This window comes from Argentina silus (assembly GCF_951799395.1).
Source record: "Argentina silus genome assembly, chromosome: 14".
Taxonomy (NCBI): domain Eukaryota; kingdom Metazoa; phylum Chordata; class Actinopteri; order Argentiniformes; family Argentinidae; genus Argentina; species Argentina silus.
The window spans coordinates 8,642,358-8,669,285 of record NC_139668.1 but is presented as its reverse complement, the minus strand read 5'-3'; the positions used below and the strand labels follow the sequence as shown (position 1 = coordinate 8,669,285).

Here is a 26,928-nt window from a genome sequence, read left to right as displayed (position 1 = left end):
ATGGTTTCAAATCGCACGCAGCCTCGCTTAACCCGAATACCCATTCATCAGCAAACACTAGGGATCGATGTTACCTTAACCCCAGAGGTCGACCTGCAGCACATACAGGTAAGGCTTTCCAGGACTGGATCCGCGATATCCGCAATTAAAGTAGCAGAGGGAGAAAGGAGTCGAAGGCTATCACGGAGCCCGATGCGTTATAGCCTACATAGGAGAGACCACCACCCTCTGAAACGCTTATGTATCTCTACCAATGTTTATATTCGCAGTTTAAAGTTTTACAGTTTGCATGCATTTATGGAGGAGTTCGGTCGTTTTAGGATCGTAAAAGAGCGCATTTATTGCGCATCAGCTCGGGTTGGAAAAAAAAACGCATGGTATGTATATTGTGCAATGAGAAACGTATTTTCACTATCTCCCGTTTCTAATGATAGTGCATGTAGGGTAGGTGTTTAAATTGTAAAAGAAAAAGTAGCCAACTTTCATACATGTATAGCCGATTACAACAAGTAGGCTAGCCTATGCATGCATCCTTGAGATGAGCGGATACAATGTCACAGTTCTTGTGACACATCTATTTTTAAAGCACGGGATTAGCGCGTGGACTTTTTTTTTTTTTAAGGGCATGCAACTTTATTTAGGCCTATTATAATGACAACAACATGCGTGACATGTATCTATACGTAAAAGTCAAATGATTAGATGCAAGCGAGCAGCAGGGTCGTCTTTTTCGCTCTCCATCTCTACATTGCTTTTGAACAGCGGGTTTTAGGCTCCGCTATCACCGTGTAGCCTGCTTGGTTTTGTGTTATTACTTTTATTTGGAAAAAATATACACTCACAGAGCACTTTATTAGGAACACCTGTACACCTTCTCATGGTGGAGGTGGTGTAATGGTGTGGGGAATGTTTTCTTGGCACACTTTGGGCCCGTTAATACCAATCAATCATCGCTTGAATGCCTCAGCCTATTTGAGTGTTGTTGCTGACCATGTGCATCCTTTCATGGCCACAATTTACCCATCTTCTAATGGCTACTTCCAGCATGATAATGCACCATGTCACAAAGCGAAAGTCGTCTCAAACTGGTTTCATGAACATGACAATCAGTTCAGTATTCTTCAGTGGCCTTCCCAGTCACCGGATTTGAATCAAATAGAACACCTTTGGGATGTGGTAGAACGGGAGATTCACAGCTTGAAAGTGCACCTGAAACATCTGCAGGAATTGCGTGATGCAATCGTGTCATCATGGACTAGAATCTCAAAGGAATGTTTCCAACATCTTGTGGAATCAGTGCAATCAAAAATTGAGGCTGTTTTGAGATGCCCTACCCAGCATTAGTATAGTGTTACTAATAAAGTGCTCGGTGAGTGTATATTCAGGCTGTATTATTGGCGGTACCCCTGTGAGACATAGGAAGAGGTAGCCTTTATGAGTGACAAGAAGGGCCCATTTCAGAAGACTGACATTTGAGACTGTGAACAAAAAGTGTCTTATGTTTAGCAACCTTTGGAATTTCTCTTCTTTCATATTCCAATTCCAATGCTCTTCCCTCTTTTCCCCTTTATTTACAGCGAGAAATGATCAGTAGCAGCAGCGTCTATGGTATGTTGATCAATATTTATTTGACTATGTATCTATTGATACGCTGATGTTGTTGTTGTTGTTGTGGCTGTGTTTTTGTGTAAACATGTGTTTTAGTTTCTTTCAGATAATATTGCTGGAATACACCTACATATTGCATGTATTGTTTTGAGTTGTGATGGCTTAGTGGACAGGTCTGCTTGGTTACTGTATTTTTGTCTGTCCATATGTCCTGTAATTATGACTAGGAAAGTATAATTTATAGCTAGATAAATGTTGCATTTCTATCGCTATTGCAGTATATTAGGCTTGCACCCAACCACGTTAAATGTTTTGAAAAAACATCCCTTTTGCACTAGCAGATCTGGAGCCGTTGTCACTCCACGAAAACAAATGATTAGTGCTTGATAGGATTTTTCTCGACTCTGAGGAGGCTGTCTTGAAAGCAGACGGACCCTTGATGTCCGCGCTGGCTTTGCCAGCACATAATGTTGATTATGTTATTTTCCAGAATATAAGCTCTCAGAGCACCTTTCATGCGCCGATCCCGCTTCCACGTGTAAACGCATAATACCATCCACATGCTTATGATGACCGGTTATAACGACGTTATTAATATGTCGATGGCGAAAGTAAAATATATTTAACATATTTGATGAATATATTCAACGGACTTAAATATACAATGTATTTGATGTAAATCTATTCTCAGGGAATATTGGGCCTTCTTCAAAAACAAGCCTGTTTTGATACATTCTCAAATTAACAAAGGATTCCTCGATCAAACCTGTTGATGACTAAACTAGGTTGGAAATACCTAATGACATGTTTCACCATGTTTTTACCATGATTGTATACAGTTGGATGCACGATTAGTCCTATCAGCCTGTTCAATTCGGATATTAGCATACTGTTTGCAAAACAATTGCCCAAATGATAATTTGAACTTTACCCATCTGCCATAATAAATGAGTGGATTAATGAATTACACTGTACTGACTTTGTGATTGTGATATATAAATTAGTATGCCTCTAACATTAACCAATTATGTGAAGTGTATTACACCAAAGTCAACATTTTATTAAAATGTTTTGTGAACACTAGTTAGCCTAAGACTGACATATATAACTGTTAACAATACAAATATTGTTAACAGTTATCTAATATTTTAGAACAACAACAAAATTAAAATGCTGATGTAGTGCAACATGCAATGCAAAGTGTTGATTGTAGTTGGAAAGAAATGGAATGCATTTGAAATGTGTGCATGTCTGTATGTGCTTCGAGTGACATTCAGATAAAAAGCAATGATCCTTTAGATTTATTTATCAAAAACATTCAGCATCATCATTTGGCCGTTTAGCTCCGTTGAGTTTGTTGGAATGCAACTGTTCTTGCATAATACAATAAGATTAATAATACCAAAATAACAGTTTTCTTAGTGGCAACATGTAAACAATACAGTAAGTTAGTTTGTTTGGTAGTGTGACCTGTTGGTCCTGATTTAACCCAACCTTTCTCTCTCTCTCTCTCTCTCTCTCTGAGAAAGGTGGGCAGTGATACATAGGCTTGTGTGTGCGTGCGTGTGTGCTTGCGTGCCTGTGTGCTTGCGTGCCTGTGTGTGTGTGTGTGTGTGACACTTACAGCCTGGGAATGGGTATTGCCAGAGTGGTACTTGTGTACAATTATTAGAAGATTAGTTGATGTTGGAACAGTTTTATTATTATTATTAGTATTAGTATTAGTATTAGTATTAGTATTAGTATTATTAGGTGTAATTTGCTGTGATTGAACAAGGTTACTGGGATTTTGTTCCTGAAAAACAAAGTGTTTAGTTTTTGTCAAGAGGGTCCTCATTATGGTGCAATAATGAATTTGACTTGGATAAAGGGGGACAACTATGTGGATCATATGAGATATAGATGCAATTCAGCATCTTAAATTGTGCCTTGCTATGATGGTATAGCTTTATTCATTTGGTTTTGTCTAAAATATTTTAGTAAATATTATCCACATCCACTAGATTCAGTCAGTTTAAGATTCTGTCATGCTGATCCTGGAGCCTGTTTGCAAATCCAAAGTGCTCATTTTTGAGCCCAAGAAATTCATGAGCTGTGGTTGTATACGTCAGGCCAAATCGTGTGAACATTGAATTCAACAATATTGTTTTCCTCTCTTTAACATACATTATGCCAGCTCTCTGTTTTGATATTTACAAAAATATGAAAGTTCAAACATTCAAACATGAGGTACAATGATGGATTGTTTGTATGCAAGGACCAGTCACCTCACACTGTGTGTGTGTGTGTGTGTGTGTGTGTGTGTGTGTGTGTGTGTGTGTGTGTGTGTGTGTGGTGTGGGTGTGTGTGTGTGTGGTATGTGGTGTGTGTGTGTGTGTGGGTGTGTGGTGTGTGTGTGTGTGTGTGTGTGTGTGTGTGGGTGTGGGTGCGTGTGCGTGTGCGTGTGCGTGTGCGTGTGTGTGTGTGTGTGTGTGTGTGGCGGTCTTCTCTGAGCATTACTCCACCGTTTCTCCTGCTAAATTGACAGAGTGAAGGAACTTGTGGAGGCTACCGACACGCCACACGGCGAGTGACTTATACCCTGTGTCATATGTACTCACTTTCCCGCTGCTGATGTAATGAGTGTGTGTGTGTGTGTGTGTGTGTGTGTGTGTGTGTGTGTGTGTGTCTTCGTGCATACACGCTACTCTAGCCTCACAACATTCTTCTAAAGATCTTATTGGTGTCTGCTCTCCATATCCCCACTATTTCAAATACTTAAACTGACAGCAGCAATGATTCCCTTCATTATGTACATAATGTTTCATTTTACATCTTCACTGGACGTGCTGTAATAGCTGCTCAAACAAATAATGAAGGGATAATCGAGCCGGTTGAAGAAAACTGTCTTTGCAAACAGGGACTCTAATACAGTTTCCTCACTCTGACTTTCTATAAAGAGAAATTAATAGAGAAGCCAGTGTGGTGTAGGGGGGCTACTGAGCTTATCCCCGTTGGGACCATAGAAAGAAATTAGCCTGACAGTTGCTATCAAGCTGTTATGTTTACCATTAAAGAAGCTCTCTCTTTACCGTCCTAAAATTACTCACTGGCGTACTGTATATATACAGTAGGCTACCCTTGGGATTGGCGGTGAGGTGATGTAAGTAGATGGAAGCCGTGTGCTATACAGAGGGAGACATTTGTCAGCCTTTCGAGTCCATATCTGTGGATTCTTTCCTGTCTCCACTTCTGACAAAGGCCCCTTCAAAGGGGATCTAGGCAGGGTTGTCATCTTTTAGCAAATATGTTAAGTGTTGTCTTTTGTGCTCTCCATTCGCAGAGCCCAGAGAGACCCCGAGGGAGCTCAGCTCATGCAAATAGAACATATTCTCTCTCTCTCTCTCTCGTTCTGTCTGTCTGCCTCTGTCTATGTCTTTCACTCTCTCTCTTTCTCTCTCTGTCTCTCTCTCTCTCTCTCTTTCTCTCTCCCTCTCCCTCTGTCTCACCCACCCCCTCCACACACACACACCTCCTGGTCTCTCTCTCTCTCTCTCTCTCTCTCTCTCTCTCTCTTTCTCTCTCTCCCTCTCTCTCCCTCTGTCTCACCCACCCCCTCCACACACACACACCTCCTGGTCTCTCTCTCACCTTTCTGTTCCCTAAGATAGTTCCTCTGCGTGTGGCAGCTGGCTATGTTGTCTTTGTGTGTTTCTGTGTGTCGACGACTCTCTCAGCGACCCAAGTCAGAGACTCTCTCAGCGACCCAAGTCAGAGACGCAGGAACGCCAGGCAGCTGTCCGTTACCATACAGAATCACAAGAGGCGTTTAGCTCCGCTTTGCTCCGCGAAGATGAACGGCAGCAAATCCCTAAATCCATGACATCCTGCCTCCCCCTCTCCTCCTCCTCGTCCTCCTCCACCTCCTCTCTCTCCTCCTCCTCCTCCTACTCTTTTACTTCTTCATGGGAATCAGTCTGGCTTGCTGTCTGCTTAGATGTTGGAGTTCATTTATTGTTTCTGACTGACAGCATATTGCCATAGCGTTTCTTTTTGTGTGTGAACTGTACGATACGCTATCAGGCCCATGATACAAAGTCCAAAGCCTATCTCTCTCTCTTTCTCTCTCTGTCTCCATTTTTATCCAGAATCATTCTTCACCTACCTCTGAATGTCTTCCCCCTGTTTTTCTGCCTTATGAGGTTTCAGTCAAGAGAGTGATCCCTGGTGTAAATCAGGTTTAGCCCAGTAATGCATGTTATCTGAGTTAGGATATGCTAAAGTTACTCTATCCCGACAGCCCCAGTGAGAAGGGAAGGGTTGTTCTAGTCTGAAACATGGGTGTCTTCATCTCCTTGAACATTCACAGTCTTTGCCGGCAAATATAGGCCAGGTGTAGCTTCGTGTCAATGGGATTGTCGTTCAATATCTTGTATTCAGTATATGGCAGTATTTGAAAGGATGGTCCATGTTGTGACTACATACGCTTTTGTGCTTAAAGGGGGATTGCCTTGAATTAATGCTCAATATTGAACTGGTAAAAGCTTTTACAGATTTCCAGGAACATCCAGAATAAATGTACAATATGCCAAATTGATTGAGAAATTGCATAAGTGCAAGCATGTATTCACCTTGTAATATTGTTATAATAATGCTGACTTTGCCCACAATTAGGATGATTAAGTCTTATGAAATAGTAAGCATTGGTTAGATGTTGGTTTCTTGAGAAGGATATGCAGCAGTTGGTTCTGTGGATACTAAAAGAGGAAGAGCAGTGTGTGTGTGTGTGCGTGCGTGCGTGCGTGCGTGCATGCGTGAGCGCTCAGGTGTGTGTTGCGATGCGTTGTGAGAACCCAAGGCAGGAGTCATTGTCTGGCCATGAAGGCGTGCATTTCCTGTGGCCTGGAGAAGCAGACTCCTACAACGTCTGCTAACCACCAGATAACGTCTGGCTACAACACTTTACCCCACGAGGCAACTGCTGATCAGAGATCAGTGGAACGACACACATCTTTGTTCCACTGCACTGTTTCTTCATCCCGAGCACACATTATTGAGCCAAACTCAACCAAGTGTTAATACAGGAATTAAAAAAAATTATCTCTCTCCGTGGACCACCAGCGCTCAAAGTGTTTGAAGTTCCCCTTTTTTATGTAATGCACCATTTTCATAGGTTTAATCAAATCAAAGCTCTGGATTTTTTTCTTTTCTGTCTTCTATCCGCTGCCTTTTCTGAATTTTAAACAGACACTGCTCACCCTGCATGCTCTTCTCCTGAAATCTCCACATTACCCATGCCTGGGATTCACACTTAGATATTAAAACATTCCACTGCCGCAGTGGGGGAGAAGTTAAATATGCTAAAGACTTATTAAAGTTAACTTCCACTTTGGATACTCTGCCTCGTTAGATCACAATAGACACAGGCGCCAGCTTATCCTGTACATTGTGTCTTCAAATTAGACGGCGCGCTTCTAATTAAGTTATTGCAGAGATGTCTTAAGTTAAATTGCGCATTGATATGCGAAGCGGCTCACGTTCATTTGGGGCAACTGGTTAAACGATGACTGCCTTTTTCAGGGCTGGAGAAGAGAGACAGCGGCGGCAGAGAATGGAGAAGAGTCATGTCTTATCTGTCTTATATGTGTCTTTCTCTGATCTGATCATGTATCTGACTGAAGCCGAAGTGAAACTCTGCTACATGAGAGCGGGTCTTGGTTGTTGAAGGTCTTGATTAGCAGGGCGTTGATCATTGGGAAGAAGCGCATCATCTCTGTCAGCCTTGGTCAAGTATAGTAAGTCCCTGTTTGGCTTTTTTCGTGTGTGTGTGTGTGTGTGTGTGTGTGTGTGTGTGTGTGTGTGTGCGTGCGTGCGTGCATGTCTGTCTGACAGTTTGGCAGGCTGCCAGAGGATGGACACAAAGGACCTTGAGTAGCTGAGCGCGCGGGGCTGCGCGGAACGGTGTGGCTCAGCAGCCTGTGGCCTGTCTCCAGGAGACAAACAGACAGTCAGAGAGGACGGAGACAGAGAAAGTGTTTTGTAAAGTGCCACGTCCAGCAGAAGCGTGTGCATAATCAGGTTGAGCTGCAGGAGACCTGTGGAGAAGTGTGTGTGTGTGTGTGTGGGCAGGGGTGCTCTGTTTTCCCTCCTGGTGGGGTGGATTGATATACGGTGAGGGGTTTGGGGTGAATATACAGTAGACCCTGCTAATGATGGTATGCACTGTATAATGAGATCCTATACTCCCCATGCATTTCCGGCTCTTCAGCCTGGTTTCAGACACATACACATATCCACTTGTGGTATTGACTTTTGAGTGGGTGTCTGTCGGTGTTGTTGTAGGTCAAGGAGGTCAATTCAATTCAAGTACATTCAATTATGTGCAACATTTGAGATGTGTAATATGTATTTTTGTGTGTGGAAAATCCATCGACTCAAATACTCAACTGAAGTACTCAAATATAGATATTTTTTGTTTAGTCTTATTATAAAGATAAAATTATAAATCAACGGGTTATAGACTGTTTGGGCTGTGCATGCATGTGCGTGTGTCACGTGGGTGTGTGTGCACATGCACGTGCGTGTGTCACGTGGGTGTGCGTGCACATGCACGTGCGTGTGTGTGTGTATGTAAGAATGTGTATTGCAACCTACCAGATCACACCCAAAGAGTGTGTTGAATTGCAAGACTTGGCCATCTTCCATCTCCCAAGCAGCGACACACATTCATCCTCTTACACCCTCCTCCTAGCCAATGAAAGCCCCCCGGGGGTCCCGTTGACATGATTACTAATGTGTGGTTTTGGAATAGGAGCGCCATTGTATCCTTCTAAAGCTCATAAACCACTGTATGATTTGCCCATTGTTGTCAAATCGGTTTGCTTTCGCCAAGAAACTCGCGTTTCACTGAGGGCTTAGTGCTTTTTGAGGCTGTCAGGGACGGATTGAAGTTCCTCTTTTGTTTCTTTTCGGGGAAAACTGCCAAGAGCCCTGCGCAGAATATTGTTGTCAGTATGTAAAGGGGGTAGGGAGGGAGGGGGGTAGGGGGTGTGTGGGGGGGCAGTGGGGCATTGCCAACAGAGGCCATTGAGCCGAGTGAATGGACCATTCATATTTAACGAGAATTTACCCAGATGCCATATTGTTGCCTCAACAAGGCAAAATGCTCTCAAACAAGGGCGGGATTGTGGGTATTTTATTTGGTGTATTGTCCAAGTTTGAAAAGGTCCTTTTTAAAAGTTGAAAAATGTCTCCTCATATTGTTATGCAATTTGGATGATATGGTGGTTTTGAAGTGCACATATATTTGATAGTTGAACATATATGTAATTTGAGAGTTTATCATAGATAACAAGTGACTAAGTACCTTTTTGATGATGATATCCACATAAGATCCTCCACATAAGGTCTGTTGCTACAGTATTTGGGCTATACCTTGTACATGTTCAACTAAAGTGGCATTCCCGTCATTTGCCGATAACTCAACTGAGCATCTTTGTTTTGCATCGGATTCCGCAGTTCAGACATGTTTTCTGTCTTCAGTCTGCACAATGCTTTGCATTATTTGTTTATTTTTTGGACAAAAAATAATTTAAGTGGCATTGGTGTAAATTAGCTTGCTGACACCTCAACTGAACATCCTTTTTTGCATCTGTTCCCACACTTCAAATATTTCAGTTTGAATCCACAGTACTGTGAAAATGAAGTACATATCCACACGACCCACACAGTTGTTGCTCTCAAATTAGATTTTTCTAATGCAGCCACCAGCTAATCTTACAACAGCGAGCTCCAGCCTTTTCATGGATTCACAATGTAGACCTTTCCACATTGGCTTTTTTCTTTTTTTTTACCGACATGGTTTTCCCCAGAACATTTCCTTTACGAACAACCCTAACAGAGGTGAAACATCACTTTACACAGTCTTTTGAAGGTCCTACACGGCACCCTTGAAATTGCCCTGTAAGCACTAGCACCCACAGCCGCGCTGTATACAGTATGAGCCCAGGGCTTAGCATAATGTCATGGCGGTCTCTATGTCATGCATGCGCAGGGTATTAATCACGGCTGGATGTGCATCTGAGAGGCTTATCAAATTTATTGTTTGGCTGCCCGGGACAGTAATGGGTGTTTAATTACTCAATAAAAGCGCTTTTATAGATTCTAGTCCTCCTGTGTGTTGAGCAAATGGTATTGATCCAGCTCTCCGACGCAACATGATAGCCTGTGAAGGAGAATTAGAGCTGTTAGTCTGCCACTGGTTTTCTCATTCATTAGCCACATTAGCCGTAGGGTGTTTAACACATACAGGCTACCTATCATTGTTAAGGTGGAGGTGTGTGAGGTCTAGGTTGGCTTTGTATTGTTTTTTCTTAGTTTTGTTTTTTTTACAGTTTTACACTGAATTGCACAGTTTCTGTATATGTACACAGATGGCTTCAACAGAAATCCATCCGATAGTTTGGACCAGCTGGACATGATTTCCCTGGGAAAACTGGTGAGCAGCTGTAATAATTGTCTTTATTTGACCTGCTGTTACCTGCTTGGTTGACTTTAGCTACGCTAATACGTAAAGTACCACCTCCTCTCTATAGACACACGGATTGTCAGTCTATCTGAGATGACAGCCGTTAAGCTCTGAGATGTCTAGAATACGTATCACTGTAATTTACATCCCCACCCTCTCATAACTGATGCCCGTATTCTATTTCTCCATCCCTTCAAAATTACACGGGTGGGAAACCATTTCTAACAGGGAAAAGAAGTGTGTATTAGGAGATTATGACTGTCAAGTCTTATCTGACAGTAGTAGTGGTGTGTATGTGTGTGTGTGTGTGTGTGTGTGTGTGTGTGTGTGTGTGTGTGTGTTTGTCTGTGTGTGTGGATGTGTGTGTGTGTGTTTGTCTGTGGACGTGTGCGTGTGTGTGTGTGTGTGTGTGTGTGTGTGTGTGTGTGTGTGTGTGTGGGTGTGTGTGTGTGTGCGCGCAGTGAAAACAACAGAAAAAGCAAATGTTTGAAGGATGCAGGTGGGTCAGCAACAGACGTAGTCTGAGCTCCCAGTCAGTTTATGTAAAGCACACATATTACAGTGTTTCTCATGATATCCAAGCATATCAAATGAATGCTTTTTCCCATTTCAAGGAGAGACAGAGGAGACATAAAGAAGAGGATTGAGAAGCTTGGCCATAATAGAACCATTGTCCAATATGGACGACTATAGTTCCTTTGTAGATAAAGGGATTGTTACGGTTATCCACTTGAACACAGACATGAGTGAAATGTACTCTGACAGTGGATAATGTTCAATTATTCTCACCACTGCAGACAGACAACAGATTCAAGTGTGTGTGCTGGTGGTCAGCAGAGAACTTAGGATCGTCATGAAAGGAGATGTTATTCTGTATGTAGTACTTTGATTTTATATGTGGGCAAATTAATACCCCCCACCACACACACACACACATACACACACACACACACACACACTCAGACAGACAGACAGACAGACACACACACACACACACACACACACACACACACACACACACACACACACACATACACCCCCTAAAGTATTTGTGGTCAGAGTGAGAAGTAAATTATGACTATTCAATGTTGAACCAGTGAACTAGGTAATCTGAATTTGCAAGGGGACGAGCCTATTGGTTTACAAATCAATTGGCTGCATGTCCACGCCATTAGGCTTACATGGTGTTGAGGCAGAGAAGTGGTTGAGAGTCAAGTGTGGTTTGTTCCCCTGGACCCAGTCCAACTAGTCTCCTTCTTCTCTTTTTTTTTTCATTCGTTCTTTCTGTCTCTCCTTCCAACACTGTTTGGCTATTCTCTGTGGATGAACGCTTACAGGGATCTTGCTTGCGGGAAAGTGTTTGTGTGTTTTTATTTGTGTGTGTGTGTGTGTGTGTGTGTGTGTGTGTGTGTGTGTGTGTGTGTGTGTGTGTGTTTGTAAAGCGAAGAGATTTTGGCCAATGAACCCTTGTTTAGCTCTATCCTCCAGCTCTGCTTTCTTGGAGTGATCCCTGGGGAAGGGGATATAGTTTACCGATACACACACACACACACACACACACACACACACGCACACACACACACACACACCATGGAGAGCCTTTACTACAGACTGAGGGAACTGGCTGGCTTAGTGATGTGTGGAGCCGTGGGCTGGGAAACAAACATACTCTTTACTGGAAGTGTTCTCACACTGAAAGCCAACCAACCACTATGTACAGCATATGTGTTTTCTACACCAATAAGCTCTTGAATAGTCTTATTTTTACTTCTGTGCTGAGCATCTCCTCCAAGGTGCTCCCTTTCAATTGATCGCATGTTTATGCATATCTAGCTCATATTTGCGAGGGTTATTAGCATTAAATGTGCCCACGTCTCTATCTACAAAAATCCTGGGAGGTTAAGTGCATTTCATATAAGAATTGCAAGTCCAATGCGTTTCCTTAATTGCTATGAATTCAAAAGGATCACACCCCAAATATACTTGATCCACCAGCCAATAGGCACTGTTGAAAGACTGCAACATCCAAAAATAGGTTTCTATGAACATGCTGAAGCAAAATGCTAGCAACCACGTCCGTCACGTCAACACACAGGTACCTCTACCTATAAAAGTATATAACCTGTACAGTATATGTGCTAGCGTGTGCTGCTAGCCTGTGTTGTTAGCTTGTGCTAGCACGGCAATTGGGCTAATGGGTTGCTAGGAGATCAATTGTCTGGAAGTATGTTGTGCAGCTCAGCTCATTTCCTTTCCCCACTCTCTACCTGAATGAGTGAAAAGGGCCAAGAGTTTGACGAGGGAAGAGAGGACTTGATGTCAGCGTGGCTGTGGTATGTTGTTGTCATAGGCGCTGTGGTATGTTGTCTGATAGCCACTGTGGTACAGTATCATATGTGATAGCTGCTGTGGTATGTTTCCCCCTCACCACTGATACACGGTCAGATATTTGTTCACCTTCCTAATGGGGGAAGGGTAATCTGACCTTAGATCAGTGGTGAAGGGCAACTACCACCTCAAGCATGTCCAAAGCTGTTTCAGGAAGCACACCAACAGTATATTTTGTGTCATAACTACGGAAAATGTGGTGGATTTAAATTGAGATGCTTAAATGTATGGCATTCTTTTCACTCAGACAAGTGGTAGTATTTGATTGTTAAATATGGTAGAATAGAAGACATTCTTTTGTTATCTTCTCCGTAGTCATAAACCTTTTACTTATGTTTCTAAGCGGTCATTGTTGCCGGTGGCCTGTGGAACAGCTTCCTTCTACAACTGTACAGTGTACATCACCAGTGAATGTGATTACAGTCAGAAATCAATACAAGGCCTCGTAGTGACACACTGCTGTTGGGTGTCACCTGAGGAGTTTGTGTGTGTGTGTGTGTGTGTGTGTGTGTTTGTGTCTCTGTGTGTGTGTGTGTGTGTGTGTGTGTGTGTGTGTCTGCATATATGTGTGTGTGTGTGTGTGTGTGTGTCTTACCCACAGCCGTAATGTGAGAGCAGACGCTGCCTGTTAACAGGGCTACATCTGCTGTCAGGCTCTCTCTCTGACTCTGTTAGTGGCGTTATTGATTGCTCATTATTACTGGTCCCTGAAAGATGAGCCTCCCTCATGATTACGTTAAAGCTTCTCTGTCTCTTAATCTCCCGAGATGCCGTCTGCTCAGTGGTGCCCATCACGTTTCACCTCTGAGATATCATATCAAGGAGCTAGACGTTTTGTCACTGCTTTGGTTTTGTTTGATTTATCCAAATACCTGCCTTTTTGAGAGGGAAAGTCGTTTGACTAATTTATTTACCTTTTTAGTCTGTGAAATGGTAATAAACGATGGTTGATATTGTGTGCATAACTTTGCAACCCTGAGCATAATGTGATGATTCTTAGATTTTATATTCTCCATCTATCCACTTATTTGAGGAAATGAAACATGTAATGTAAAACTAAAATAAAGGCATGGAGTAATTAAGGTTGGTTTGCTATTAATAACTGCATTATATTTTGCTTTGTTTTCACATTTTATTTCCTTCAGTTGCTCTTACACCTGTGTTGCAATGACTCTTGCAATAATATGTATTAACTTCATTCTTCATTGTAATGTTAAGAATGAGGTAACAACATGTTGATACTAGTCGTAATTACATTGTTACCTCTACCACTGAAAGAAATTACCGTTCAAACTTTGCCTATGATACAAACGCTCAGTAAACCTGCATGAGTTGGGCTGGTACACACCGGTACGCACTGCAGTACCTCATGTATTCAACTGATTCAATATCGACCCCTTTTATTGAATATTCACTCTAAAATATTAACGGCAGCAGTACTGTTAAATTCAAATGTGGACCGGCACCTTTCATAAACCAGACTCACTACAGTATTCTGTGTTTCTCACGGTGTTCAGAATGGTTCTACCAAAACATCTTCTAAATATTCCCATCCAGCAAGGTTTTAGTTACACTTACACTTACATCATAGGTCTAACAATATCTGAGAAACTTTGATTTTTTTAAGTGAATAGTCACATACATATGTATGTTTTCCCTTACATGCTCTGACATTACTGGCCATATCGTTAGAACGAGTAAGTTGTTCAAGGTGTTTTGTGCCGTCACTGTTTTTTATCAAGTTTGGACTCTTCAAATCTACCTCTCAGTCAGAAACTGCAGAGGCCATCTCATCACCCCATCCAGATGAATAATTCAAAGCAATCGACTGCGTCAACTCAGCTCAGTATGAGAACCCATGCCACAGCAGCAGGCTTGATACTCAGCCAGAGAACTTAAATGGATGTCCTCGTGTAGAGACAAACTTTAGTTAAATCCAACTTGCAAGCACACTTTTCACATGAAACATTATAAATAGTGAGACAGAGGTGTGTGTGTGCGTTGTGTTTATACATGTCTGAGGATTTATGTGTTTGTGTGTGGGTTTGTGCGCGCACAATGTGCTCTCTGCATAGGTATGCGTTTATGTATATGTGTGGGTGTGTGTATAGGTATCCGCTTTGATATGTGTGTGTGTGTCTGTGTGTGTGTGTGTTTGTACGAGCGGGCATGCGTGTGTGTGCGCACGCGCACGTGTGTGTGTGTAGATGCGGTCCCTGTGTGTTTAAGAGCTCCTGGCCGGCTTCTAGCAGACTGGGGAGCTGTAGTGAGAATCTCCTGCCCCCTCGACACGTCTGGCTCAGTCTCAATGCCACAGATCGATGGGCATATTGATTCACTGTTTGAGTGTTTAGACAACCTGTGTGAATTCCAGCATAATGAAATCCAGACTGGATTCAAAGCAGAGGTATGTGTATTAGAGTTTCAAGATAGCCTGGGTATTTCATCATGTTTTAGAAAAGTATAAATTGGATAAATTGTAAGAAAAAAAAATAGATTTCTGAATTGTTTGGGGAAATGTGTGTTTTATATTCTTTATGGATACACAAACATTATTCTGTGTCTTTCCAAGCACGCATTGTAAAAGGGCAAATGATACATTTTGGGTGTATATTATATTTTCATGAAACAGACTTGGATTGTGCCTTCTTCAGAAGGAAAACAGCAGAAATTAAACACTGTTACAGTATGACACACTCTACTTAAACATCAGCTTTTTGTTGGCTGGAGTGAAGTATACATTTTATTTCTTTTCTTTTTTAAATCATGATCTGGCAGATCGAGCTGTGGCCAATGTTCAGTATGAAAGACTTGACACCTTTGACAGTCGGCCCCCAGAAGGATCCTGTGTATTTACAGTACGTTGGGTGAGGGTTATATGAGACTGGGCCTGTTCACCAGTCCAGACAGATTCTGTTGCTCATGGCAGTTTTTAATCTCTGCCAACTCCTGTTTGAAGGAGGCCTATTGAACTCCATCTGGCCAACATGCCTGCCTTTTTCACTGGAGGAGGATGCTCTTGTCATTTTGAAGCAGGTTGGCTGTGAGCAGACCTAGCGTAGGTCCTGACTGGTTAGCTCTTCTCTGTGGCAGGGTTCCATTGTTGGCTGAGATCACACACGCATACACACTTTCGCAGACAGTGTCACTTTGATGGTCACGCTTGGACTATCTGTTTGCATGCCAGTCATGAGTCAGCCATGTTTGCGACAGCACACACCACACACACACACACACACACACACACACACACACACACACACACCAGGCTAGCGACAACACAACATGGCGATGCATCATTGGGCATCCGCTGGTGTTTCATAAATCCATTCAAGAGGAAACCACGGTCTGGTATTCAGTAACCACTCAAGTAAAACTGATCGAAATACTCACATACAGCAGGCCTACGACTCCTAGGAATAAAACAGCAGGCAGTAGAGATGGAGAATCGAGAATGGTTTGTGTGTCTGGTGGATCGTTTTTATATGACTGTAAATGTACCAAATCGGCTTTAATCGCCGTTTGATTGCGCAGATCAATATTTATCCGTCCAACGCTAATAGCTTCGGAGTGTTTATGGGGAATGAGATATATGCATCTGTTGGTGCCGTGTCTCCTCCACCCACAGTGAATGTAGTGGCCTACTCAGAGCTTTTGTTGTGCTTGTGCGTGCGATGTGTGGATATTCTCAGAGTAGAGCATTAGAATAATGAGGGAGGAAAGAGCGTTCTCTCGTAAGAGTGTCTCTTCGCGGTGTCGCGGTAACGACCTCTCAATAGTTATTTTGGATTAGCCATCAAAGTCTTTTCTCTCCAAGCATACGATAGATAGGTACTTCCAGAAATGACTCACTTGAAAATTATAACCGCCACGCCGTATAAGATAATGGATAACCATTACACTCCATTTTCCCTACCTCCTCACCCACACAAGGCCTGCTCTTGAAATATGATGCATCTACTGTGCTTAGCGAGCACTTAATGTCCCAAAGAACCGTGTTTGTCCTGATTTACAATCGCACCGCCTAACGAGGACGTCGTCGGCGTACAGTAACGTCTAGCTTGTTCACTCAATAATTATCTCATTTTATTTACGCAGACAGACAGCTTTAGACGAGGTGAGAGGCTTCTCCTCTATTATCCTGCTCTCCCTCTCTGCCAAACCTCCCAGTCGCATCCCAAATGACGTCCTTCACGTCGAGGACTTTCTAAAGTTCTTCATATAGCGCAAGGATTGCACACTACCACTTGGTAGGAGAGAAAAAAAAAAGAAAAGAAAAGAAACATGAAAGATTGAACTAAATGACACAGTGACTCTCCTCTGTTTGTAACCTAATCAATGTCATTTCTGAAAGGATTAGTCCTCTTCTAAAATCTATTTTAATTACGGAACAAACAGGTAAACAAAGTCGAGGTGGTCCGCGAGTATAGATCCGGGAGTCGGGGGTGTATCAATACCACGTAGCCCTGTGTTAACCCCAGGGTCCTCCTGGAGAAAGGGCCTCTGGGCTGCACCACTGGGAGCTTCTCATCACAGTCGCTCACTGGAGAGCACTTTAGAGTGAATGCTGATGAGGGGCCTCAATACTGGTTTACTTTCAAACCAGCCTTGTTTTTCCTAACCTTTAGAACGTCAGCACATTCTGAGGATGGGGGGGGACGGGGGACAGGGAAATGAGTCTGCCTTTCTAGAGGATTCTGCAGGATGTGTGCGCGTGCGTGCGTATGTCTGTCTGTCTATCTGTTTGTCTGCCTGCCTGTCTGCTTGCCTGTCTGTGTGTTTAGGCCTATTTGTTATGTGTCTGTGTTGGAGATCAGGAGTGTAGGAAGATGGTCATTATGTTGGCTAAGCAGCACAGCAGCGGTGAGAGGCATCCTGGCTGTTTGTATGAAATAGAAATGATCCAATGTTTGTCTCAGCGGGCTACAGGAGTGTGTGTACGTGGTCTATCAGAGAAGGGGTTCCTGGGTATGACTGGGTGATTAGAAACGCTGTGCTAGTCACAGGAAATGGAGTGGCTGACGGGCGGCCCCGACTGCATTAAAGATGAATGCCACGCGTTAGCGTTTCTGGTGTGGCACTGCGGCCCCCGCTCAGAGCTCACTCTGAATATCTCTCAATTTCCTCTCGGACTGACAAGTGAAGCCATGCACAATTTCCTTGATCCGGAGCATTTGTTTAACTGCGCCCTCCATTTAACCCAGGCTTTCAATAGTGTGTGTCTAGTCAAAGGAAATTTTGACAGTGTCAATTTATACAGCTCAATGGAAAGTGCAGATAATACCAGTGAAGACGTGTCAGATGATGTCACAAAATTGGCTTTAGTTAGATTTCATATGCCTACATTTAGAGGCTGAATATGCTGGATAAATGTTTGTTCTCAGTGTTTGATCTTGGTGTTTGAAGTCATTTCGAGAACATGAGAATGAGTTTTCGCTCCGCAAGTGTCTCGGCCCAGTTTTGAGAAACTTTGGTCCTAGTGTTATAGGCAGAGATGACTGATCACCAGAGGAATATTTGACCCTGTCACTAACCGGTCAAATGTCCTTAATATTGCCAATCCTTCTACATGTCTTGAATTCCAGTGAAACTCATATCTTCCAGATACAAATCTATTTTTTTTCTTTTCTTCTTACTTCCTTTGCATTAATGACAGCTCATCTCTCTCTTTGTCTGTGTTGAAAGTCAAAAGTCACTACTCGCTGTCTGCGCTTTCAACTCCACGTCTTCCCTCCCTTTCTGTTGTTGTTGTTACCTGTCAGTCTAGCCGGCTGTCATGGTAAGCCGCGTAACAGCGGTTGGGCTCAAATTGCACGCTTCAAAGAGTAGAAGGCATGGGTTTTGTTTATTTTATAGCTGAAATATAAATGGGGATAGTACGGAAATGTTGTTTTTTTGGTGTGTGTGTGGGAGGGGGGGGGGGGGATTTGTTAGCAGCAGGTTCAGAGGTATTTATTGGCCTGTTTTGGGAATGGGTCTATGGAGTGACAGATAATATTTTGTGATTAATTGATCTAACGCTTTTGAAACTGGAGTGCTCACGTTTTTCCCCCCCATTCATGACCGACACAAAGCACACTACTAATCTTTAGAGTACTGCTTTGAAGCCGCATTTGCATACAGTACTAACGGAATAGAAACAAAGACTTCAGGTAGAACTTCAGTTGTTCTTCTGTCTTTGAAGTTTAACCTCTGACCCCTGAGTCCTCTCTGGTGAAGCAGCAGTTACTATCTTTCCTTAGTTTCCTGAACATTTATTGTATACACATGCTTTTGTACAGAACTATTTTGAATTCCAGTTGCACCCCACCCAATCCCCCCTTCCCAATATACAAAGCTATTTTGCTCCATACCCAACAAAAGGCAAGCATAACATTCATAATCAATGCATAACCACTTAATTAGACATACATGAACATTTATAAAGGCTGTACAACAACTTCACGTTTCTGTATCACTGCATTGTTATAATTGTAAAACATGTTTTGGGACTCAACTTCAAAGGGATCTGGTTTCTGTATTTGAAAGTGCATATAGGTTCATTCAATTAACCACAACACTAAAACAATTTTGATTGCAGTGTCTGGCACTGGTTCATCACTAATTACTTAATTAATTGCATTTTAGAGAGCTTAATCACATTATTTGACACTGCAGGTAGTGTGCCAATACAGCATATCCTGTGGCTTAGCGTCGGTGTCAGTGTGACTACCTCATTAACAAGGTAGTCCTGGGGTTGTCACTGTCAGCCACACACACATGCACATGCACACGCACACGCACACACACACACACACACACACACACATACGCCACACACTCACACACATGCCATACACTCATGTCATACACACACACACGCACACACACACACACACACTCAGAAAGCACCATATCTTACTGAATTTGAGGTTAAACAATGCCCTCTGGTCTACTTGGCAAGGATTTGAATAACTGCTGAGAAGATTTCCCATGTGTAATATAGAAATAGTCTCTTTAATGATGAAGTTATCACTTGTCAATCAGTTTCAACCACAATGAGAGACTGTGTGTGTGTGTGTGTGTGTGTGTGTGTGTGTGTGTGTGAAGTACGTGTGTATGTGTGACTGTGTCCGCAAACACGAGTCAGCCTTTGTTAGTACATGTGCATGGAGCTTAATTATGACATTACCAAACGCGATGGTCTGCTCCAACACTGTGTGCAGAATCACATAGCAGACGGACTTTAAAGAGCTCATTAGCTCTCTCTAAAGAGCTGTTTACTATACACACACTCTCTAATAAGCGGCTCCACTGGTGCAAACGGACAGAAACTGTAATGAGTATGATTAGGCCTTCTTTATGTCAGACAAGAGAAGAAAGAGCCATGCCTTGATGCTTTTAGGAAGCTTCGGATGCCATTAGATGTTGCTGCGGTTCTCTCACACACATTTTAGACCACAAGCAGACACACACACACGCACACACACACACACACACACAAAATCTCTCTCTCTCTCTCTCTTTCTCTCTCTCTGTCTCTGTGTCAGACTCAAAACACACAGGCATATAGACAATGACAGATACCATGTTCAACGTTACTATTTAAGTGGCATTGTACTTGGTTGAAGACCAGCGGTTTGCCTCTCCTACTTCTGGAACATCACGGTGACTTAATGGCAATGAATGGGTGCAGTCTTAAAGGCCTTTCCCTTCATATGTTTGTGGAAGTGCATCAAGTTCAAAAGCACCCAGTTCAAAGCCTGTGCCCTCATTTGAATAACGTTAGAGTAATCATTATTACCTTATTTAAATAGTGCAAGTTATCAGTTGGCCTTCATTTGCATAGCAGAGGTAATCACAGCGCCTTTGCATTAACCTCATTATTGGAAAGATGAAGGCACTGATGAAGCCTGACACATCTTTTATATGGGTTAGCGTTATTGATGATTGAATTATAAAGATTCATGTTTTTTAAATGGACTTAAATAGGATATATACCGATGCATGTTGGATGATTGAGTTCCTAATATTATAGTGATGCAAAGGGGGGCCAATGGGTCAGATTTTTTTGCTTGGCTGGAATTTGTCGGTCTGATTGTGTGTTGGTATGTGTTTTTGTGTAACGAGAGAGAAAGCGAGAGGGAGAGACAGTGTGTGTTTGTTCTGTCTCGGGTGTGTGTGTGTGTGTGCCCGGCTGTTTTTTTGTTTATTTGCCAAGTTGCCAGACCGCTGCAGACCCTCTCACTCTCTCTTTTCCTCTGTCTCCCCAACCCCCAACGGTAACGTAGCCTCTCTCTCCCTTTGTCCCTCTACCCCTCTATCATCCTCCACTCTCTCACACGCACACACACACACACACACACACACACACACACACACACACACACACACACACACACACCTCCTTCCCTCCTCTCCCTCCCTCTATGTTTTCCTCCATTGACATGCTGAAGGCTGAACCATGCTCCCCAGAGCAAGCCCCAGAACACAGCACCAGGAGTCAGGCTGTGAATTCTCCTGCTCAGGCAGGCAAGGAAGCATCTCCAGTTAATAATAGCACTGTGAGGAGAGGAGACCAGCGCTCTGAGGAGAGCGAGAGAGAGAGAGAGAGCGAGAGAGAGAGCGAGAGAGAGAGCGAGAGAGAGAGAGAGACAGAGAGCGAGAGAGAGAGAGAAAGAGAGGGATTGAGAGAGAGAGCATTGCTGTGAAGAAAGGGACTGCAGTGATTGAGAGAGATCTGTTAGGGGAGAGTGTATGACGGAGAAAAGACTGTATGGCTGTGAAGAGAGGCACTATGGTGTTAAAGAGAGAGAGAGACTGTGATACCGGATATCGTGAGAAGGGATCTCATGCTGTGTGTAAGGGATGTTTTGCGCTGGCCACTGTGTGTCTTTGTTACCCGTTTTGTGTGTGTGTGTGTGTGTGCGTGTGTGTGTGCGTGTGCGTGTGTGCGCAAAATGCAGCTAGAACCACCCACACCTTTGATTAAAGCAAAATACACTACAGCTTTTACAAGCTTTTGATAGCGCCATGTGACATTGTAAATAAGCGTTAATGACATGACACATACCTATGATTATGATCTGGAGAATCACAAAGGTTCTTAAATAATACATCACCGCTCTTCATCCCATCTGTGTTACTTTTGGTCTCAATTTGATTGAAATGATGTTACTTAAAGGTCCAGTATGTTTAATCGGTAGCGATCAGGGAACGTGATCCCTTGAAATAAATATTTCATTTACGAACGCTGGTCTGGAAAAAGCGCTTTCTAAAATGGAGAGTCCTACCCGACATTCGGTTTGCATATAAACATGTTGTTACTGTCAGGGTGTGTTCTAGGGGAGTGGACTCGCCAATCTTCGCCTTTCTGTCCGTGGCGGCTGCCTCTTGGAATCGTGCGCGCATGCAGAAACACAGCAGCTAAAGTCCAACACTGCAAGTCCATTTCAGAGAGTTATATTGTCATTAAGGAGGGTGTTGTTGTTTGGAAATTTGGCAGATTTCCAACAACCGTAGGAGCCCTGTCATTTTCAATGTTTTTGGTTCATGGTTTTCCAGTATTTTAGTTAGCCTTGCTCATAGATTCTGGAAATTAACTTCTGTGTCATTTGCCTCCAAGCCAAAAGTCATTTTTATAATTTCAACATATTAATATTAATAAACATTGAACTACACCGAAGAACATATACGTGCACATACTGTACGGACAAATATTTCAGATAGTTGAGTACAGTCTTTTAATTAAATCAGGTAGTTTATTTAGAACACGTGATCTTTTTACAATAAAGACCTGGCCAAGAGGGTGTAATAATTAAATACAACAGCAATAGCAGATATTAGCAGACACACAGTTTACCAGAGATGTAATCATAATAGCCCATGGTTGGCATCTTGCAGTTCTTTCTTTATCCATCACTTTGATGGCGACTAACTTCGCCAATAAAGGGTTCACAATATAGTTGCATTTCTTCTCACTGATTGAAGTACTTAATTGATTAGACGTTTGAGCCAGACTACAGCGGCCAGCTCTTTGTCTATTGAACTTCCTAGTCATTACGTAGACAGTGTGACAAGCGCGCCAGCCCTAGCAAGACTCCCCTCGGCTAAAACCTTGTAAATTAACACAATTAGCACATCGTCATCCCGCTAATTAGCTGCTGGCTTCTGCTGAGAGATGGCTGGGGAAGGGAATCAGAGAGGAGTCTGGGGAATACCCCCAGCTCTATTACCAAACAAATACTGCGATCACGGAGGTGTGTTTGTGTGTGTGTGTGTGTGTGTGTGTGTATGTGTGTGTGTGTGTGTGTGTGTGTATATGAGTGTTTGTGCACACATTTGTGCATGCATAATATTATTCTAAGGCAGACAGTTCTTAAGGGGCCCCCAACAGCGGATACATAAGACACACCACTGAGACTGAAAAGGAGACAGGACACAAGCCTAAATCGCCCTCCTAATCCTTTGTACTGTATGTGTGTGTGTGTGTTAAGTCAAATCAAACAGGGTCCAATCTGCGAGACGGCTCTAGCGATTACGTGGCTCTGGCCTTTGATGGCACCGGGCTTTGATAGTGAGATGACTGTGTGTTACTGTCAGTGTTTGCAGATTGCATTCGGGTATTAAAGGAAATAGTGCCTCTTGAGCCTCAGAGGCGAGGTGAGTGAAGTCTGTGTGTGATGGAGAGAGAGAGAGAGAGAGAGCGAGGGACGGGGGTGAGAGGGATGAGGACAAAGATGGGGGGGGGGGGGGGGGGTAATGAGTGAGGGTGGGCAGGAGAAAGGAGCAGGAGAGAGAGAGACAAAAAGAGAGGGGAAGAGTGACGGAGAGAGAGGGAGACAGAGAAATAGGGATGATGGTGTAGTGTGTGGCAATGAGTCAGGGCTGAGACACAGGGTGTTGTAATTCATAGCCGACACTGTGGTTCCAGCGTGTGTGTGTGTGTGTGTGTGTGTGTGTGTGTGTGTGTGTGTGTGTGTGTGTGCACGCACGTGTGATGAAAGAGCGCTGCCGGCGGGGGGAGATTGCTTTGCGGCATTCGGCAAGGCGCGTTTTGGAGCCCATCTCCGGTCGCCTCAGATGAGAGGGGGATTATGGAGTGACCTGCCATGTCTGTGTCATATTGGTCTGTGCAGGGTGCATTATTTTGTCCTAACCAGCTGTAGACCATACCAGGTCCCTTGGCAGAGGCACCAGTGTCCTTCATGCGATCTGTCACTACCAGTGTGTAATTCTTTTGATCTCAATGTCTATGCAGAGAAACAAAAGAAACATGTTGGGGTTGGGCGGTAGAATTTCAGATAACCATAATGTAAATATCAGTTATTCTCATTATCGGATAACATTTACGCTGCGTATTATTTTATGGAGTTAAATAGACGTCAGCCAATGAATCGTCAATTGTCATTGTTGTTATAAATGGAATGACATATTCATACTGTTTTGTTAAACCAAGCTGACTTTGACCCTAACCCTAACCCATTAAACCAAACTGACATTAGCTATATTATTCAATATTGATTTGAATCACATCATTTCCATTCCTGACAGAATGTTTAACCCTCATGGCACAGTTTGATGATCCCTCTAAATCAGTCGTACAGTATGTTTCTGTCACGGTGATGACAACCAATAAATACCACTTACAACATAAAGTAACGCATAAACTCCAATTACCTTTGAATTTGAGGTGTCCTCTCCCATGGAAGTAAAACAAACCTAACAGTTCTTTATGTGTTTTGTTGTTGTTGTTGTTTCAGGAGGCTTGAAGATGCAGTGGACCCCAGAGCATGCACAGTGGGCAGAGCAGCACTTTGACATCAGTTCCACCACACGCTCGCCAGCCCACAAAGCCGAGGCGTACCGGGGCCACCTGCAGCGTACTGCTGCCGCCACCTACCAGTATGCCTGGGCCAACGATGACATCTCGGCCCTCACCGCCTCCAACCTGCTCAAGAGGTATGCTGAAAAGTACTCTGGGATATTGGAGATGCCCTCGTACTCCGAGGCAGGGGTCCCAGGGCTCCTGAATGGGAGGAAGGTGGAGGGGGAGTCCTGGCAGGAGGGTGTGGGGGTCTACTCCATGGGCTGTGTCCCCGAGGGGGTGTCCATGAGGAAGGGTGGGGTGGCGGCAGTGGAGGCGGCTGCTGGGATGTGTAGTTCCCCAGGGCTGGCCTCCAGTGCCCTGACGGAGCCCAGCTACTCCAGCAGCAGCTGTGGGAGTCACACCCACACAGCCACAGCCCTCCACTCCTCCATTTCCTCTCAGGAATACGGCCCGGGCTACGGTGGCGGCTCCTACCTGCACACCAGCTACAGCTCCCAGGCTGCCTCGGCCCCTGCCCTGCCCTCCCCGCTGCACAGCTCAGGCCTCCTGCAGCCGCCCCCCCCACCCTCCCACCCCACCCTGGTCCCGGCCTACAATGGTGGGTCCCCCAACATATCTGGCTACAACTACCCCCCTGCTGGGTACCCCTCTCAGAGCGCCGTGGGGCCTGGCTACAGCCCCGGGGGAGCCCCCCCTCCTCCCTCCTCCTACCTCCCGTCAGGCATCGCGGCCCCCACCCCCTTGCCCCCCTCCTCCTCACTTCCCGGTTACCCCTACCAGTCCCATAACCTCGGCCCAATCGCCCCCACCCCCCTGAACGGCAGCTCGGCCAACTCGCTGAAGAGGAAAGCCTTCTACATGACAGGGCAAGGAGAAATGGACTCCACTTATGGAAATTTCGGTGGCTACGGCCAGGCACGCGACTCCGCCGAGAGCCCCATGTACAGGGTAGCAGCGGACAGCAGTGTCTCAACCGCCGGCGGAGGGAGTGGATTTGACAGGAGTGCTGAGAAATCATCTTTGCCGTTCAATCCCCAAAAGCAGCAGCCCATGCCCTCAGAGCAGCAGCAGCAGCATAGGAAATTCAGTGGTCAACCGGGCGGGCCTTCGCTCACCCCTTTGTCCTACGCCTCCTCCTCCACCTTGGGCGGCTCGCGCTCCACTGAGTCCCTGGTCAGCTTCGCTTCACCCTCCCTGAGCGAGCCGGGGGCAGAGGAGCATCGGCTGCACCTCTCCCACTCCCTCTCAGGGGCTACCTCATCCTCCACCCGGGCCGCCGGTGCCGAGGAGCAGCTGAAGAGCAGCGACCCCCACCTATTGGACATGGTCACCTCTGAGATCCTCCAACAGGGCCCCCCAGTGGACTGGAGTGACATTGCGGGTCTGGAGCTGGCCAAAGCCACCCTGAAGGAGGAGGTGGTTTGGCCCATGCTAAGGCCGGACATGTTCGGGGGCATGGCGGCAGCAGCCCCGCGCTGCGTACTGCTCTTCGGGCCCAGGGGCACGGGGAGGACATTGCTTGGCCGTTGCTTGGCCAGCCAGCTGGGAGCGCCCTTCCTCCAGCTGAGTGGCTCCACGCTGGCCACCAAGTGGCTGGTGGAAGGAGAGAAGATCCTGCGGGCCTCCTTCCTGGTGGCCCGGTGTCGGCAGCCATCGGTGCTGTTCATCAGTGAAGTGGACATGTTGCTCTCGGCCCAGCTCAGCGAGGAGAGCCCCGTCAACCGGCTCAAGGCCGAACTCCTAGCCCAGCTGGATGCACTCCACCTGGGACCAGCAGACGACAACAACAGCCAAGTCCTGGTGGTGTGCTCCACCAGCAGGCCCCAGGACATGGACGAGGGGATGAGCAGGTACTTCGGGAGACGGGTCCTGGTACCACTACCAGACAGCGCGGCACGGCACCACATAGTGAGCCAGCTTCTTTCACAGTCCCAGCACAAGTACTGCCTCAGCGAGGAGGAGCTGGCGCTGCTGGTCCGGCGCACCGAGGGCTTCTCCGGCCTGGATGTGGCGCGGCTGTGCCAGGACGCCCTGGTGGGCATGTTGCACGCCTCGGCGCAGGGCATGGACCTGGTGGGCATCATGCCCGGTGGCCAAATGAGGCCGCTCACCTACCAAGACTTTGACAACGTCTTCTGCAAATTCCAACCCAGTATATCACAGAAAGAGATTGACACTTACACTGAGTGGAACAAAATGTTTGGTTGTGGTCAGTGAACCCCCAAAAAGAGGGGTCAGGAATTCTCTCCCTGGCAGTAGTCAGAGAGGAAGGCACACAGGCAAGCCTGAGGAGACCTCATACCAGAGTTGGAAGACACACCAAGAGATGTGGTTTGAGCGATGACTGATGGCTTTGCAGGTAAAGGAGCAGAGTTTTCATTATAGGATGCTTGACGCTGCTAAAAGCCAGGCATTGTTTACACATTTCGAGCGGGTCAACCTCAGAAAAGACCCTGTGTGTGTGTGTGTGTGTATATACAGTATATCATTCTGTTGTTGTTCCTGAAATTTTAGTTGGCTATTCAAGTGCCTGCAGTGGTGCTTTTTTTATTTCCTTTTTTTTTTTGATATTCCAATTTGTTTGCCTCACATTCTACACGTGCATGTGCTTATAATG

At 44.8% G+C, this 26,928-nt stretch overlaps 1 protein-coding gene across 1 annotated transcript; it reads left to right on the top strand.

Annotated features, from left to right (window-relative positions):
- LOC310815159 (fidgetin-like) lies at window positions 1-26,528 on the top strand (the record flags this gene model as incomplete). The annotated part of the gene is made up of 3 exons (XM_083684825.1): window positions 1-108; window positions 1,578-1,608; window positions 24,247-26,528. 3 exons carry the CDS (start codon window positions 1-3, stop codon window positions 26,526-26,528), a joined length of 2,421 nt encoding a protein of 806 aa, XP_083540951.1.
- Between the last annotated feature and the right edge of the window lie 400 nt (window positions 26,529-26,928).